This window comes from Eptesicus fuscus, chromosome 17 (genome assembly GCF_027574615.1).
Source record: "Eptesicus fuscus isolate TK198812 chromosome 17, DD_ASM_mEF_20220401, whole genome shotgun sequence".
Taxonomy (NCBI): Eukaryota; Metazoa; Chordata; class Mammalia; order Chiroptera; family Vespertilionidae; genus Eptesicus; species Eptesicus fuscus.
Genome location: NC_072489.1, coordinates 39,561,325 through 39,579,811, shown reverse-complemented (window position 1 = coordinate 39,579,811; position 18,487 = coordinate 39,561,325). Strand labels below are relative to the sequence as shown.

The window sequence follows — 18,487 nt, the reverse complement described above, 5'->3', positions numbered from 1 at the left end:
GGTAATCAGGCCTCCTTCCAGCTTTCAGCCTCTACTTCTGAGCATGTTCCGATGCCAGAGAGCTCGTGCCACAGTCCCTCCTGCCACCTCATCACCGCCATCTCTCTTTCCCCCTCCTCCTGCCATCGGTCCCTTCCTCTTTCCTCTCTGCCCCTCCCTAAAGACTGCAACAAGCCCTAAGATCCCATGCTTCCCTCGAGCAGCAAGTCTGACCTTGGGGACCAGGCAAGGCAGTAGCATGTGTACATGTGTCCCCAGTAAACGTACTTGGCTGGCAGAGGGACTAGATGCCTTCTGCAGGGACAGAGAGGAAGGTCCCAAAGAAGCACATGGTGCAGCTGGTCACCTGCCCTGGTGAGGGACCAAGTTGAAACAAGTTAGCAGGTGACACCCAGGGGTGGTTGAGAGCACAGGTTCTGGTGTCAGCTCGCCTGATTTTGAGTCCCATCTCTGTCGTTTGCTAGATGAAGGACCTGGGGGGAATTATTTAACTTCCTGGAGCAAATTTTTCTCATCTATAAAACTGGGATAATCACAGCAACATGCACATACAATGGGTATGTGAATACACTACCGAACTGTACACGTAAAAATAGCTAAGGTGGTAAATCTCATGTTATGCGGTTATTTTTTTTATCCCAGTTTTTAAAGTGGGGATAATTATAGGACCTACCTGTAATTGTGAGGGCTAAGTGAGATAATGCCTGCAAAGTACCTGGCCCGTAATCCATGCTCAGTAAGTGCTGGCATTCACTGTGGCTGCTGTTGGTTAACTGAGTCTGACTGGCGTGGCTTCTCGGGCTCTGACTGTGACTGTGGCTCTGGGCTGTGGAAGAAATCCCTGCCATGGAAAAGCTGATCCTCTAGCGGGATACTGTAGCCATGCGCGGAAAGGGAAAAAACAGGGTATGATGGAAAGAGCTGGGGGAATCCTCAGCTAATTCATCTTGGGCGATGGCCACATTTCCCTACGGTCCAGTTTCCTCCCTTACAAGGAAGGAGGTTGACCCAGGACATTTCTTAAGTCTGCCACACTGCCAAATTTCTGTGGCTACCTTAATGACAGGCAAAATTAGGAGCAGGCTCTCAAAGCTGTGTGATCTGAGACAAGCCTGATGACCTCTCTGGGCCTCAGCACCTGCATCTGTGAATGGCATTGGGGGTGGCAACTCAGCCTTGGGAGGCTGCCTCCGATTATCGCCCAGGGAAGGGACCGTCGAAACTTCTGTGCCGGCTCCGCCGTGGCCTCACTGTCCAGATGGAAGCAGACGTGGCTGCTTACTTTGAAAAGCTAAATATAACATCAAGAAAGTCACAGCGAGGCCGGGCTGGGGGAAGTGGGGCGCGAGGAAGTTGGGCCGGAGGCTATGAAAAGGGCAGAGGGGGAGCTGGCGATAGGACAAGCTCTGCTGCATGCAAATAACAGCTTAGTCACTGCAAAGTGCCATTCTGTTTCAAAATGACGGATGGCAGCAGAGACTTCAGGTTTGAGACAGAAATTACCCAAAGGAAGGTATTTTGTGTGAATCACCCTTCTCTCCTTATACCTGTCCCCTGGTTTCACACAAGTCACAAGGTTTTAGTCAGGGACCTCCCTCCTGCATTACAGTCCAAGAGGGCGAGATCTGTGCTGAGCTGAGCTCTGCGCCCTGCATGTGCCTTGCTCAGTGCGCATTCACTGAGTTTGGAATAAATAACAAACACATGTCTTGTGTAAAAGAAATAACAACCTTAAGCTTTAAGGGGAGCCCCCAAAATCAGTAAATCAAGATAAACAATATAGGGTGTCCCAAAAAATGTATATAAACTTTGTATAATTTTTAATTCCAATGAGTTAAACCTGAAAAGGAAGAAACATCAATTGAGTTATCAGAAAAAAGTATATATGTATTTTGGGGACACCCTGTATTTAGTATAATATTTTAAAAATCAAAATTAATACCAAAAAAAAAATCCCTGATGAAGAAGATATTGACATTTTAAATGAAGACAGGACTAGCCCTGGCTGGGTAGCTCAGTTGGTCAGAGTGTCATCCCAGTATGCCAAGGTTACAGGTTCAATCCCTGGACAGGAATCAACCAATGAATGCATAAATAAGTGGAACAACAAATTGATGTCTCTCTCTCTCTCTCTCTCTCTCTCTCTCTCTCTCTCTCTCTCTAAAAATCAATAAAAACATATCCTTGGGTGAGGATTTAAACAAAATTGAAGATGGGACTAGGACTGCTGATTTATTTTGCCTTAGGCCCTGATAGGGCAGGGCACTGCACTGTGTCCAGGCAAATTTCTCTTTGAGAGCTGTTGGCCTTGTGGCCACCAAGTGTTTCTTCTGCCCAGATGAGGCCTGAAAGGACGCTCCTAACATTATCCCAGTGCTTTTGTTATCCCATGGCCCTGGCTTGGGCTGGGGCCCAGGAGAGCTGCCTTCATACTGATCTCCCAGCCAGCAGTGTCCCCATGCCCAGCCCTCCCCGCTAATCCATTCTTCTCCCCAATCGGAACACACCCCTGAGCAAAGGTCTCCGCAAGGGCTTCCCACCGCTTACAAACCCCATCTCCTGGGCCTAACACAGATCTTAACTCCTTGCACTCCAAGCTTAAATTTTTACTATACCCCTTCCTCCAATACCCCAATTTTTGCCACTCACAACTTCTCACTAGACCCCAACACTCCAGACAATTTCACCTCTGAACCTTTGTTCCTGCTGTTCCACTACCAGGCTGCTGTTCCTCACTCTTTTGCCTGGTGAATTTCTATTTTGCATGAGGATCCAGCTCCCAGGTCTCTTCATCTTAAAACCTTAAATCAGTTGTCCCCTTCTTAGGATCCTCCCAGCTCTCTGATCTTCCATGTTCCCAGCAAAGAATTATGAGTAGTTTTCACTTGTTACCTATCTGGATCATCTGACTTTTTAAAAATTAGCTTTCACAAACTAAATAAATAAAACTAGTTTCAGTTTAGGACCCCCCCCCCCCCAAAAAAAAACAAAAAAACACAGTTTAAGATATAAGGTACAAAAGATGTCTCATGAACCAAATAATATTTCACAAATTGCTATTAGACTGGAGATTAAATGACAATAACTAGTGCTACTGATTCAAGGTACATAGAAATAAAACTTAAAAGCTGCAAAAGACCCGAGGTTAAGATTTGGGGATGAAGAAGGAGGAGGGAGTTCCCTGCTCTTTTTGTTTACAAAGAGTTGCTTTAATATGAGACCTTCTTTAATCCTAAATCAAGATTAAACAATGATTTTCTTATTGTAATAAGTACTAACAGCAGGCAGGGGGGAAGATACTCTGTAATAACTACGTACCATCTCCCGATAGTTCCATGTGGGTACGGGAACTATGTGGGAAATGCTTTGTAAAGTATATGATTTTTCTAACCACTATGCTGCTCACCTGAAACTAATGCAAAATAATATTGAATGGAAAAAGAAAAAAGAAAGATCCCTAAAATAATTAGAATATTAAGGCTTTTTCTAAAAAAAAAAAAATCTATAATAATAAAAGCATAATATGCAAATCGACCAACCGGCTGAAGAGAGGAACGACCATCCGGATGACCTTCCGGACGAAGCCAGGGCAGCGAGGGCCAAGGCAGCAGGAGCTGCGAACGCCTACTCCTGCATGAATTTCGTGCATCGAGTCTCTAGTAAAGAAATAAACAGGGATTTTTCTGATTAATATTTCTTTTTGTCCCACCTTTTCTGGAAAGACAGTGAAAAAAATATGCTAAAACCTGCCTTTTTATGGTCATCTGTGAACGCACTGAAGAGCTAAAAGGAAACAAGATGTTTTCTGATCCTTTATTTATTTTTACTAAATTTTAAAAGTTATACTTCTTGCAGATGATACCACATTTTAAATCATCTCCTGCATTTAATAAAAATATTGGGAAGGTATTATAAAATACTGTGAATTTTCTTCAATTATTCTTTGATGATGCCTTCCCAGTGCCCCGTGGCCCTCGTGGAGTTCTGTGTCCTGCCAGCCCGTCCTTCCTGGACTTGTTCTGACCCCGACCCCCATTCCTGGGGCTGTTCTCAGCCTACAAACCACCTTCTGAAGGGTAGTCAGCATCTATGGATTCCTGTCCAACTTGTGTGCTCTTAGCCAGTGACTCTTCCCTGGGGAATCTACAAAGAACGCCCTTTCTGATAACACTGCCAGTGGTTCTCAACCTTGGCCACACACTGGAATCACCTGAAAGCCAAAACTCATTGAAGAAGGCTAGGCTCCTGGGCAGAGTCCCCGCACTGGTGCCAGGCCTAGAAAAAGAAGGTTGGCAGATGAAGATGAGAAGTATCTCTGTGCCAACTGGTAATGATCTGAGCTCAGATGAAGGTAAAATGGGTCAGCACCCACAGATGATTCTTTCTTCTCTTTTTCCCTGTTGAAAACAGACATCATACCATTGCCTAGAACGCCTGTGTGTCCATGTGCGCCTCTCCTGGGGAGAGCGTCTGGGTAAGGCTTTGGCTGCCCAGTGTGGAGTAGAGAATAAGAGTTGCTGCTAAAGATATTTCAGGTGATAGCAGGCAGGTGGGAAGATACTCTGGAGGTTGACAAGCCCTCTCTTCTGCTCTTAGCAATTAAGCCTGGCCTAGAAGGAGATATACCTGCCCTGGTCCTTTAAAAAAAAGGTTCTCAACCTTCCGTGTGCTTAAGAGTCATCAGTCCCAGGAAGTTTGTTAGAATGCAGATTTCTGGGCCCCACCCAGAAATATATATAAATTTCTTTATTGATTAAGGTATTACATATGTGTCCTTATTCCCCCATTACCACCCCCCACTCATGCCCTCACCCCCCTGTTGTCTGTGTCCATTGGTTAGGCTTATATGCATGCATACAAGTCCTTTGATTGATCTCTCCCCTTTACCCCCACCCTCCCCTTCCTTCCCTCTGAGGTTTGATGGTCTGATCGATGTTTCTCTGTCTCTGGATCTGTTTTTGTTCATCAGTTTATGTTGTTCATTGTATTCCATAAATGAGTGAGATCATGTGATGTTTATCTTTCTCTGACTGGCTTATTTCACTTAGCATAATGCTCTCCAGTTCTATCCATGCTGTTGCAAATGGTAATAACTCCTTTTTTACCGCAGTGTAGTATTCCATTGTGTAGATGTACCACAGGTTTTTAATCCACTCATCTGCTGCTGGGCACTTAGGCTGTTTCTAAATCTTAGCTATGGTGAATTGTGCTGCTATGAACATAGGGGTGCATATATCCTTTCTGAATGGTGTTTCTAGTTTCTTGGGATATATTCCTAGAAGTAGGATCACTGGGTCAAATGGGAGTTCCATTTTTAGTTTTTTGAGGTAACTCCGTACTGTTCTCCACAGTGGCTGCACCAGTCTGCATTCCCACCAGCAGTGCACGAGGGTTCCTTTTTCTCCGCATCCTCACAAATTTTATATTTTTTAATTTAATTTAATTTTTTGCAGGCACATTATTTTACTTGTACTAAACTTAGTGTTGATTAAAATGCTCTCTTCTTACACTTGGGTACAGATGACTATGTGGAAGCATTTGTTAGTACTAATTCTTAGTGCACACTTGTTGTACATCTTCAATGAGTATTGGCTTCCAGGTGATTCCAGTGTGTGGTCAAGGTTGAGAACCACTGGCAGTGTTACCAGAATAGGAGTTCTTTGTGGATCCCCAGGGAAGACCCACTAGCTAAGAGCACACAAGTTAAACAGGAAATGCATCTATTTGCAAATGACATTACTGTAGGTCAGAGGTCAAAATGCCACTCCATGTCAGGGCATATAAATACCCATAGTTGTATGCAGAACCGAGGTCAGTAGACCATTCCCACAGATTGGTACCAATCAGCCATGCCAGGTTAGGGAGGGTTCTCAGACAAGTCTCCCTACCACCACCCATCCCAACACTCCTAAAATGCTGTAACAACAACAACAAATCCACAATCAAAGGAGCACCTCTGGTTTGGAGGAAACCTACCCAAGTGTAAATGTTCCCCCTTCACGTTCCAGCAGGCAGCTCTAACTTGAGTTTGCTCCTGGTCAAATCCAGTTCCTGGGTTCTTAGAAGAGTCATTATCCTCGGCTGAAAATGCCAGTGTGGGCAGGCACTTCACATCCACTTTCTGTCATCTTCACACCAAACCTGCAAGGTACACATTCCTATCTTCATTTTACAGATGGCAATGTTAGAGAGCCTTCAGATCATACTCTAGAAAACTGTTTGAGAGGGTGGTCTGGGTTTGAAGGCATAGGAGGGGACCTAAGATAGTCTGCTCTCTCCTGTCCCTCAGGCCTAATCCCCTGATCCAAGGCTCCTAGAAGTAAGGCATTCAGTTCTTATTCTCAACAGGCTTTGCTTTTCCTGGTCTCCTCAAGTCTGATCTGGTCTTCTCTCTCCTCCCTCCAGCACAGGGTCCCGACATTTCACCATCATCATGTTCACTTGGACCAGAGTTTCAGCTAGAACAGACCCTTCAGTGTGCAGGGGGAGGAAAGGTGCAGATAAAGACTAGATGGCTATAATATTGTAATAATCATGTATGGTGCCAGGGGGTACTAGAGAGATCATGTCACATTGTTAATCACTATGCTGTACACCTGAAACTAAAATGATATCATACATTAACTGTAACTGAAAATAAATTTAATAAATTTAATTTTTTTTAATTCTTCCCACAGTTATCCTAAAAATAAAGGCCTTTTGAAGTAGGAAATAAAGACTAGTTGATTAAGCAGACAAAGCCTAAGGGTGGTGCTCACTTATGAAAATGTTCAAGATCTGAGTGGAAAATGCAGATTACACAATGTCAAGTATAAGCTTAATTCTGTGAAATCTATGCATGTTACACATATGTGGTAAAAAATGGGAAGGCTTCAATTAAATGTTAATGATGAGGGAGACTGCTATCTTAAGTATTATTTCCAAATTTTGATACAACGGCCATCTCTTACATGTAGCCACCATTGCAGTATCATACAAAATATCTTCAGTGCCCTAAAAATCCCGTTTCACCTGTTCATCCTTCTCTCCCTCCTCCCGACGTGACAAGCTGTCCTTTCATCCTCTGAACGGCTCCATCCACACCGAAAAGCTTTGTAGCATATGGATTCTAAATCCTTACAGAACCTGAGAACATTCCTCCCAGATACCCCTCAACCTACAGGGTTTTACACACCTGTGCTAAGCCTAATGGTGCACCACTATTTGTATTACGCAACAGAAGGGCCCGCTTCTAGAACCAGAGACATCTGCATTCAGGTATATGGGAAATCACAATTTTCTCTGGGTACAATGATTGTGCATAATCTTTCCATTTTGTTAACTAAAACCCAAACAGTTTTCTCAGAACAAAGGAAAGGCTTGCCTGAAAGGTGAATTCAAATATCCTTCTCTCTCAGGGCAGAACCGTGTTATTAGGAAGAAAATAAAACATGGCCCGATCCTCCAACCCTGTCAACATGCTTCTGTATATATGTATGTAAAACAGATATAAAAGGCATACATAAAGGTCATGCTATCAAGAGTCAAATACTGTAGAAAAGTTTTCATTGTAAAGTAAAAGTCTCCTTTTTATAAAGTAGGAGCCTCCTTCCCCACTCGGAGCCACCCATCCTCACAGTCCAGATATAAGGACTGGTAGGGCCTGAAATCCCCTTGTCTGTTTGCCACGCTGTGTGCCCTGCCACTGGGCAGTGTCCACCCAGAAAAAAGGGGTACCCTTTTCTAATTTGTGTAAAATTGGTCTCTGAAAACAACCTTTTAATGACCTCTTGTGTATCTTTCTAAAAAATTATGTACATACCAGCACATATGCATGTATGTACACCCAGAAAAAAGGGGTACCCTTTTCTAATTTGTGTAAAAATGGCCTCTGAAAACAACCTTTTAATGACCTCTTGTGTATCTTTCTAAAAAATTATGTACATACCAGCACATATGCATGTATATGGCCTTTTCCCCCCATAAAAATGACACATACTGCACACTATTCTGTAGTGCCCTTCCTTCCTTTTTTTTTTCCTCCTCCTTTTCCATTTTTGTTTAACTTGATATTTCTTGGGGATTTTTATATACTAGCAATACAGATGTTTGCTTTTTTTTTTAAAAAAAAGGGGGGGGGTTGTGGTATTCTGTCATATAGCTTTATCAAAGTTTATTTAAGTAGTTCCCTTTTAGTGATTGATGGGTGTGTAGGTTGTTTCCAGGTTTTTTAGGGGGAAGGCAGGAAGGATGAGGGTTATTATAGATAATGCTTATATGTGTATAATGTGAATATCTTTATAATAGTATAGTTTTATGACCATGTTCATAAGGCAGTTCCTAACAATGGAATTTCTGGGTCAAAAGGCATGGACATTTTAAGTTTTGACAGGTATCGACTGTAACAATTTACATTCCCAAGAATATCTGTATTCTCATACCCTCATTAACTATGGGTATTATCACACTAGTTAAGTTTGGCCAGTCTGATAAGCAGAGCATATCTCACTGTTGTTTGATTTAGATTTCTTTAAATACAAATGGTATTTTTTCATTGGGCCCAGCCTGTTGGTTGAGCATCGTCCCATGCACCAGGAGGTCACCAGTTCAACTTCTGGTCAGGGCACTTGCCGGGTCACATTGCAAGCTTTATCCCCCGTGGGGGGGATGAGATGGGGGGCGAGGGGAGGGTGCAGGAGGCAGCAAATTGATGTTTCTATCTCTCTCCTCCTTTCCCTTACTCTCTCTGAAATAAATAAAAACATATTTAAAAATACATATATATATCTTTTCATTGGTCTGATGGCTACTTATGTTTTTCTGTTAGTGATATGTTCACATCCTTTGCTCATTTTTCTATTGAATCGTTAATCATTTCTTACTTTGCAATATTTCTTTGTAAATCAAAAATTATAGTCATTATTGTAATTATTACCATTATTGTAATGTATTACAGATATTTCTTCCGCATGTCTTTCGATTTTTTGTTCTACAGAAGTTTCAAATACCTGTACAACCAGATTCACTAATCATTTTCTTTATGGATTTTCTATATGTGCAACTTTTAAATGACATTTAAAATTACTAGGTAGAATTTTTCCAAATTCTACCTAGTAAAGTTAACGAAAAAAAATTTGAACCTGATTTCAGCCTATCCTGTGTGCTTCAAGGTAGCCCCATTCTTACAATATAGGTGCTGAAAGGACAGTTAGTGATGAACAATGAGGCTTATGATGGGATCAGAGGGCTTGGACCTCACATGTCTCCTCAGAACAGATAACTCTGGGAATCAGAATTCCCCTTCACAGACGCCTGATGGGGCCATGGCACAATGACCACATTCCTTATAGAACCATAAAATCAGTCACCCTTTCCCTCTACTCAAGTAGCAGATGGTCAACTTAATTAAATATGATTAGTTAAACTTAAAGAAATACAATATAATTCATGCTATTTGGGATTTTATGGTAGGGTTCTATCTCTGTCTCTCTTTTCAAGAAGGATAGAAGATTTTTTTAAAAAAATCAACATAGTTATTAATAATTATGTTTAACTTTTGTCTCTTACAGGCAGCTTCAAAAGATGGTCCATGATATGAAGAACAATGATGGTGGAATAATGAACAAAATAAAAAAGTAAGTTAGACTCCAGAGCACTATATGAGCACTTATATGAACAACATGTTATGCCAGCCTGCAATAGGGGAAAAAACAAAGTTCTCTGTTACCGAGTGAGGAGTTGCAACTCTTTAGCATGTAACCCTTTCTTACTCGTGGCTGGAGTCCATGGCGCTCAGAGCCACATTCAGGAACCGTGCTGAGTGAACGGGGTGGTTCTCAGGGCACTTCACTTTCCCTCTCACTGCTCAAAAGGTGAGCGATGCGATCTGAGGTGCTGAGCAAATGTCAAAATGACATTTACCGAAGTAGGAAAATCAACTTCCAAAACCATTTAGCTAAGGGTCTTGAGGACATGGTTGGAAAAATCCTAAAGAGAAGTTATAAGAACACACCCCACGCTCCTTTAGATGCCATACCTGTCTTCCATATTTTGATTTCTGCTTTTTCAGGTATTGCCTAAAATGGTGTTTTCAATTGGCACTTGTAGAGGGAAAGTTAGAATTCTAAATCTTCCTGTACACCCCAAACTCTTAAGCTTTTTTTAAGAAAAGAGAAATTGTACATGATATTGTACATACACGCATTTGACACTCAAAATCTAAATCAAGCAGAAAGGGGAACTGTTATTTGTTAAGTTTTTAAGTTTTGGTTTTTTTAAGAAAGTAATACAGATTCACCAGTGTGGGAAATATCAAAGAGTTCAGAGTTGTATAAAGTAAAAAGCTTCTACTTCTTCATATCCCCACTTTAACCTACTCCCCAGAAATGGACATTGTCATGTGTGAGTTTGGTACATAAATATATATATATATATAAGTTTACACAGACATATACACACAATAACATGGATACAATGCATGCCTATACACATAAAACATTTTTATCATGAATGGCATCATATTTATAAACCATTCTACCAACTTGCTTTGTTTGGTGATTTTACTTAATGGTATATCATGCACATCTTTCTTTGCTGGTATGTGAAAATAAACATATTCCCTTTTAAAAAGCTGATTAATAGTCTACTAGAAATGTATTATTGTTAATTTCACCAAGCATATATTGTTGGACATTGTTTGAAGGGCGGGGGGCGGGGGCGGGGGCGGGGGAGAAGGTTGGGAATTTAAACCAGAATATTTTTAGAGGGCAATTTGATAATATCAATTAAGATCAAAATCTTGTGGGCATTTCTTTCAGTTTAACTGACACAAATAATATTTTAATAAATATCCTTTGCCGACTTTGGGTATACCAGAAAGCTAAATTCCTGAAATGAAATTTCTGGGTTGAAGGATTTGTGCCCTTGAAGTCTTTATTGGTGTTAGCAATTTGCTTTCCCAGTACCACCCATGGTATATGAAAGTACATTGCCTTCAGAGCACAGGATCTTCATTCTTTCTGGGCTTTGCAAAACTTAAAAGAAATGGCTTTTGTGGTGTTTTCACACTATAAAATGTAAATGAGTCTCAATATGTATAAGTGATCATCATAAAATAGTTAAAATGGTCTGCTTGTGGGGCAATAGTCATCATGGAGGAGGAGAATTCGTCTTCCTGTCTGTCCTGTGACTGGGAGAGGAGAGGTGTGTGATTGTTTTCATTTATTTCAGAATGTCATTGAAATGAGAGAGCCCTACTATCATTGTTTTAATCACTAGCAATTCTAGATTATCTCACAGCTGCCAGTTTTAACAAGGCAGCAGTTTTCTCAATAGTATGAAGCCTCTATATAAAATGGCCATTCTATGGTCAATCATACTTACAGGAGCCATAGGGCTTGAATTTTTCCAGGCAGTTTCCATTGCAGTATACGCATTGCACTTTTTGTTTTCCAAAAAATGCACTTTCGCTTGACAAGCCGAGGTTTGTTCTCAGCTTGGAAAATATGGCTGCCATAGTCATTACCCCTGGTGAAGTCAATGGCCCTTTGGTTTGAAGTGACTTGTAGTTCTTAGCTCTCACTCGTTGCCAGGCAACAGGTGCCACCTTGAAAGGAGGAAGCATGGTTGAACACACTGGTTTCCTAACCCAAGACTGTGACAGAGTCGTCACTGGTCACGGCCGACTGAGAAAATAAGGATCTTGAAGTGCTGGGGGTTGGTGTGTAGCTGCTGGCTGCTAAGTGGGGCCCCAGCCACACCTTTTATTCCTGGCCTGTGTTCAGTGACCCAGTCCTTTCTTGATTCTGTACTTTATTCTGAGATGATGACCTTCATATGTTTGGGGGTGGAGGGGGGATTAAAATAACCTTTCTTTTCTTTTAGGAAATGATTACAAAAGTGGGTAATAGTTGGTTTGTGCTTTTTGAAATTTTACTGGTCCATGAATAGACCTGGCCCAGACCCAGTTTTGCTTTGTTTTTCTTCCCTGCAACACCTTTGGTAACCTCTCTCTCTGGACCTCATCACAGGTCTAATGATCGTATCTTCCCCAGCACACCCTGCTAGCAGGTTTGCTGTGAGAATCGAATGAAATAATAGATGTGAGAGTCTTTGGGAAAACAAAGAGCAGGATTTCTACACAAATATAAATTTTGTTATTTTTGCATCATTACAATTCTGGTTTATAAGTCTTGTTATTTGTAATCAAACATGAATTTCTGAACTTCGATTTTTTTCTCCCAGAAAGGAAATATGCTTTGTATGTGATGATTACCTTATACTGTATGCTGCTTCTAAAGGTTGTGTTATTTTAATTAACAAAGTCTACTGGATATAGGTTTCACTTATATATTTAAATTTTTTAACTAAGTAAATCATTCTCAAATAAAATTGGTAACCATTATTAAAAATAATAATTTACCATAAACCTTAACCATTTCAAATACCTGTAATGGAAGGGAAGGTGTTGCCAATACTCATAAAAAGCCTAAAAATTGGGATGCATTTTTAAAATGTCATTTTTACTTTCTTCTTTTAATGAGTGGGGAAGGATTGTGAATATTCAGAACATTTCATATGTGTATAAAAATACTACAGAAGTTCTGAAAGTGCTTGAAGCACTTCAACTTCTAACTAAGTGAAATATCACAATCCCCAACCTAGAGATACTCACTGCTCACTTATATGTCAGTTTTTCAATAGCGCAAAAACAATTTCAGTCCAACCTACAATTAAAGTGCTCATTATAACTAATTTTTCCTATTAAAGTGTTTATTAATTATTTATTAAAGTAGTGCACATCTTCCCTTTCCTTCCTATCAACCAATCGACATTCATCACTTATCTTCCTTGAACCTCTGGCCTTGGTGCTTCTACTCTGACCTCTCAAAGCGCTTTCTCTGCTTGGCTCCACCTTTGCCAAGTCACAGCCACATAGTGCACTGGGGACAAGGGGAGAGCTGGGAAACCTCTGATTAATGGCTTGGCTACATTTTCAATATATTTAGTCTTTCGATGCAATGGGTCCAAAAAAAGCCATTATCTATTCGTTATCTATCTATTATCTCTATATCTGCTTATATTATGGGCCTTGACAACAGATGTCCTACCCACTGACCTTTTGTCTAATGGTTGTTTCCCACAGGCTGAAAGTCAAAGCACCTCCAAGTGTTCCTCGAAGGGACTATGCCTCTGGTAAGAGCATTTCTAAAATACTTGGATTCTTGACTAATTTAAGGTGTATATTTACTTCTTGAAAAGAGAACTATGTTCTACTCACGTGGAAACAAAAGATGCCCATTTAAAAAAAAACATTTTTATTGATTTCAGAGAGGAAGGGAGAAGGAGAGGTTGAAACATCAATGATGAGAGAGAAAGGTGCCCATCTTAATTTTAAGAATGACCAAATCCTATGCATCCATCCGACCAACCATTCATCCATCCAGTCATCTATTTATCAAACTTTTATTAAGCATCCTCCATGTGCCAGGCACATACAAGGTCTCAGGGAGAAACACAGTACTAAACAAGATAGCACCACACTCACAGAATTTATCGTCTAGAAGGGAAGACAGATGGCGTTAAGAGCAATTACATTTCAGTGTGATCGGGAAGCACAAAGCTCTACAGCAGTGTCTGATCTAATCTGATGTGAAGGATGTGGGGGGAGCGGGGAAAGGAAGGCCTCCTGGGTAAAGAACTTAAAGCGGATATTTGAAGGGGGTGGGGATAAATTATTGGGGGCACACGGTTACTTAATCCTTTCCCATTCTAAGTAGGGTCAACTTTGTCAGGGGAGAATAGTTACTCTTGAGGTTGGTAGTTTTTATGGCAGTTGTGAGCAAAGTAAATTATCCAGCATATTTCCCTTTTCTAGAGGAGATGCCTTAGAAGGATAGGTCTAAATTGTATTTCTAATGGCTTAAATGTAAAGATTTCTTAGATATGGAAAGATCTATATAGGCCTCAGTAAAACAATAAGAACAATAACAACAACAAAAAAAACCCTTATTCTTCTCTCCAAGTTCTAAAAATGAAAAGAAAACCAACAGGCTATACCTGTTAAGATCCCAAAGCTTTGATGGGAAAATATGCAATCATGGAGTTTAATAGGCGCTCCAGAGGTCATACAGTCTAACATCCAATCCAGTGCTTAGACCGACCCCACCACCGTGTACCACAAACGAGGCCCACTTTCTGCTGGGACATCTCCTGGGATGACCTCCCAAACCTGTCTGGTCCAGTCAGGGGCAGGCAGCCCTGGCGGGATATAGATGTGACCCATTTCCTTGTGGCTTCCACAGTCTGTCCTGATGGCCACACAGAACCCTCCTTCTCTTGTACTTTTTTACTTGGGCAAAAGCCAGGTAACAGTTATCACTTATTCATCCTTTTGCCTAACCCACACACACTAGGGATCATCTTCCTTCCCCCTCTACAAAAATAAAAAATAAAAATTAATCTCTAAATCCTATTAATTCTAGCTTTTAAGTGTCTCTCAAATATGTTTGTCCCTTTCTATTCACATAGCTACAGCTCAGAGCCCTGTCATCAGCCTGTGTGTCCCATTACAGAAGCCTCTAAGTAGTCTTGTTAATTCCTAATCCCATGTGGTCCTCTCAACCTCCACCAGAGAGTTGTTCTGAAATACCTTTGCATTATATTCTCATGGCTTTACATCAGCAGCAGGAGGAATTGCCAACCACTGAGCCTGCGTACAAGGTCCTTCAGTGCCTAGCCACAGGCTGTGTAACCCTGGACAATGCACTCTCCTCTCCTTTTCGATATCAGACAGGACTGAACTAGAAGCTCTGTCAGGTTCCCACCAACGCTAATACTCCACACGCACAGAAACACAGGTCTCTGGAGCCCCTGGCCCAGGGATGAAGCAAGCTTCTCCTAAACTCCCCTGGCTTTAGGAAGTTGCATCTTCCAGTCTGTACTTAATCTCTCTGGGTCTCAGCTGGGTCTTCTAAGCCTTTGCTGCTTCAAGTGCGATCACTAGCATGCAGCATCAACACTATCTGGGAGCTGGTTAGAAATGTAGACTCTCTGCCCCACCCCAAGAACTAAGGGATCAGAATTTTGTATTTTAACTAGAGCTCCAGGGGATCTGAATGTATGTATATTAAATTTGAGAAACCCTGTTATAATCTACCAACTCTGTCCTTACTGCTGCTCCTGAACTGTCAAATCCCTTGAAGTTCCTGGATCTCAGAAATTCATCCTATTGCTGAGATCCCCTCACCCAGGCCTTGCCTACTCTCCTCTGCTCTGACACCCAGTCCCCAGAAAAGGTTCTTTTGGTAAAACCACCATCACCACCTGCAGTGAGTACCTCCCTTGCCATTTCCCTCTGCCCTCCTCCTTACCCCCGCCCCCCCCCCCCCCCCGCCCCCGCAACTCATGTTCTAGAAGCATTTCCAGCTGCTTCCTCTGAGCCTTGGGGACCCTGAACAGTTGTAAGCCCAGGGCCTTGGGAACCAGCCCTGACAGCTCCTCCTGAACGTAGGGTGTCTGCAAGGTCCCCGAAGGTGCCAGTGCTTGGAGACCTTAGCCCACCAAACCTCCAGAGCCCCAGAGCCCAGTCAGGCACTCTCTGGAGCATTTGGGTCCACCAAAGATTCCTGAAACAGCCCCAACCTCTCTCCCCAAGATGTGGGAATTCTGTCCTTTCTCCAGTCCCAGAAGCAAATGGCTTCCCCACCCTCTACCTAGGAAAATGTGTTGACCTTGGTGATGGTGACCTTCAGGAAGCAGAGGATGGAAAGGGCCAGCACCCACAGCGGTCAGCAGAAGAATCACCACAGCCCCTCCTCTCCTTACAGGGGTGAGGACCTTTTTTCTGCCAAGGGCCATTTGGATATTTATGACATCATTCATGGGCCACACAAAATTATCATTAACAATTAGCCTGCTATATTTGGCCAAACCTGATTTCCCAGGTGAAGAAAATGCACCTCAGGAATGTTAAGTAACATGCCCAAGGTTACTGCAGCCACTACAGGAAACCCACCCAGCTCCCATTCCGCTGTTCCTCCCTTTGACCCAAGCTGAGATGGTTACACTTTTCTGGGGAATTTCTTACTATTTTGAACCCCCAGAGCCTCTGACATCCACATCAGAACCCGCTTTCCAGTTCCTGTGCTTTCATAGTTGAACAACCTCTAGTGTCTTTGTCTGGTTCCGGACCTGGCAGTGGGGAGGGAGGCGGGTGTGGAGAGAACCAGTCGTGGTGACCCCAGAGCCTGCTGAGGCCATTGCAGAAGCTCCCCTGGTCCCTGCACAAGCCCTGAGAGGTCAGGACTGAATAAGGCCTCTCTCCTTGTGTGCTTGGGCTCTTGGGCTCTGCTAGCCAGAGCTGCTGTGCTGTCCCTAGGAGGCCCACCCTCTACTCCCACCACTGAGGTCATGCAGGGAAGAGATCAGAGAAGTGATGGGGGTGGGGCAGAGGAAGTCACCTGCACAGGGATTTCTGGGTTAATGTCCACCACAGAAGGATGGGATACGCATAACAACCCTTTGTCCACAAAGGAAGTGAAATAGAGCGCTGCTTTTGCTTCCATGTCCTCAGTGAAGCCAGCATGCACTTGGTTTTCCGTCTCCTCGTTCACACTCTAACTGGTGCTACCAACAAAGTTCACATGAGGAGAGCTGGTTCCACATCAGTCCTGCCTCATGGAACTAAGAATAAAGGAATGAAACTTGGACTCAAAGGTATTTTATAGCCTAGAAGATCACCCAATCCAAGCTTTTCACGTTAGGAATAACTGGAAACCACAGAGGCAAAGTGACAGCCAAGGTCACACAGCCAAGTGATGGCTAAGCCACGACTATGTCCCCCTCTTATGCACACTCATCACCCTGTTAATAGGGCCCTAGGTAGGAATGAATAAACATACCAAAAAAAAAAAAAGGGAATTTCTAAGATGCATTTAGATTCAAATCACCTCTCCTAGCCAGGTTGGATCTGGGCCTTGGCCTCAGTTCCCACACTAAGTCATATTCCTTTATCTTTTCAGGGTGTACCTAGAGGGACTGTCCACTCACAGCCTCCCCTGCCTCTACAGTTCTGTTTTGTATCCTTCCCTGAATCTGTCCCCACCACCAAAGCTGGTCCACCTGCCTTCCTTCTTCCCTTCCTGCATCCCACTGGGGTCTTCCCATTGGTCCCTGCATCCCACCACCAGCTCTGTAGGAGGAGAAATGGGAGGACCCGTGGTCCAGGGCACAGCCAGAGTGGAATCAGAGCCACAGCTGAGGCTGTGTGTCAGACACCGGCTGTGGAGTGCACCCCTAAAGTCCATGGCCGGGATGCCACCAGCACAGCCCCACAGTCTCTGGTGCTCCTGAGGACCCAGAACCGAAAGGCTGACTTCATCCCCTTGCCTTCACTCCTTCAATCAAGATCACTCCACAGAGCCCTTTGCTGTCCTTCCAGAGGTGGTGACCCCAGAGCCTGCTGAGGTCATTGCAGAAGCTTCCCTTGTCCCTCCCCTCCCCAAGACCCCCAGTCTATTTCAGCCTTCATCTCTTCATGGCTGAGTTACTCAAACACCATACTCATTAGCTTCCCCATCTCCAGCTTGTAACTAGGACCACAGTGTCCACTGTGGCGGGCACAACCCCTTGGCTGGCAGTGAATCCAGCTTTGTTTTCCCTCCTGGCATATTCTCCTGTGACTCTCCAGTGCAGCTCACTCATTCTGTGCATATCTGTCCCTTATGGATGCCCCTTCCATCCCTCAGCTAAGTCCTGCTTCTGGGACTGACACACAAGCCTGTCTTAGGGGATGAGAGGGAGATGCCCTCCATCATCTTCATTCTCTTGCTCAAGCCCCACTGGACCTTCAGGGCCCAGTTCAACTCCATCTTTGACAGAAAGCTTCATGCCCTCACTGACCACACCCTTCTCGATCTTTCCGAGCACCTGGCCATGACTCCAAGTGCTGAAACACCAGGAAATTTCACACCACCTGGACTGTCTGATGCACAATTGTTCTCCTCAGCTCTAGGTCTTTTATACTGTTGTACAGGGTGGCTCAGTGAGAAGACCTGGGACTTTGGGGTCCTTTTGACTTGGGGTGGAATCCTGGCTTTGTCCCTTAAGTACTGCGTGAACCAAGAAAAGTTTTGTAACTTCCCCAGGCCTCGGACCCCTGAGCTAGATATAAGATTACCTGTCCTTCGGGTTATTGTGAGAATTAGGGAGAAAGTCAATCGGTAGTAATAACTATCATTCACTGGGCCCTAACTCTATGTCAGGCACGCCTCTAAGCACTTTCCATGTGTCCTTTCACTTTCATTCTCTCAAAACCTTATGATATAAGTACGACTAATCATGTCCATTTTAGTGATGAGAAAACTGAGGCCTGGGGGTAAGCAATTCACCTAAGGTCACACAGCTAACAAATCACAGAATCAGGCTTTTAAGCAAGACAATGAACCGTACATGTCTTAGCTTGGAGCAGACACTGAGATGGGGGCCACTGTGGCCATTGTAGGGTGTA

General features: G+C 43.1%; 1 protein-coding gene across 1 annotated transcript in view; it reads left to right on the top strand.

Moving 5' to 3' along the window:
* The window catches only part of BLNK (B cell linker), a 69,669-nt gene that overhangs the window by 11,601 nt on the left and 39,581 nt on the right, over positions 1 to 18,487 (top strand). The window contains exons 2-3 of the mRNA XM_028149122.2: positions 9,549 to 9,614; positions 13,124 to 13,173. Of these exons, the coding sequence (XP_028004923.1) occupies positions 9,549 to 9,614; positions 13,124 to 13,173 (116 nt within the window). The remainder of the gene's footprint in view (positions 1 to 9,548; positions 9,615 to 13,123; positions 13,174 to 18,487) is intronic.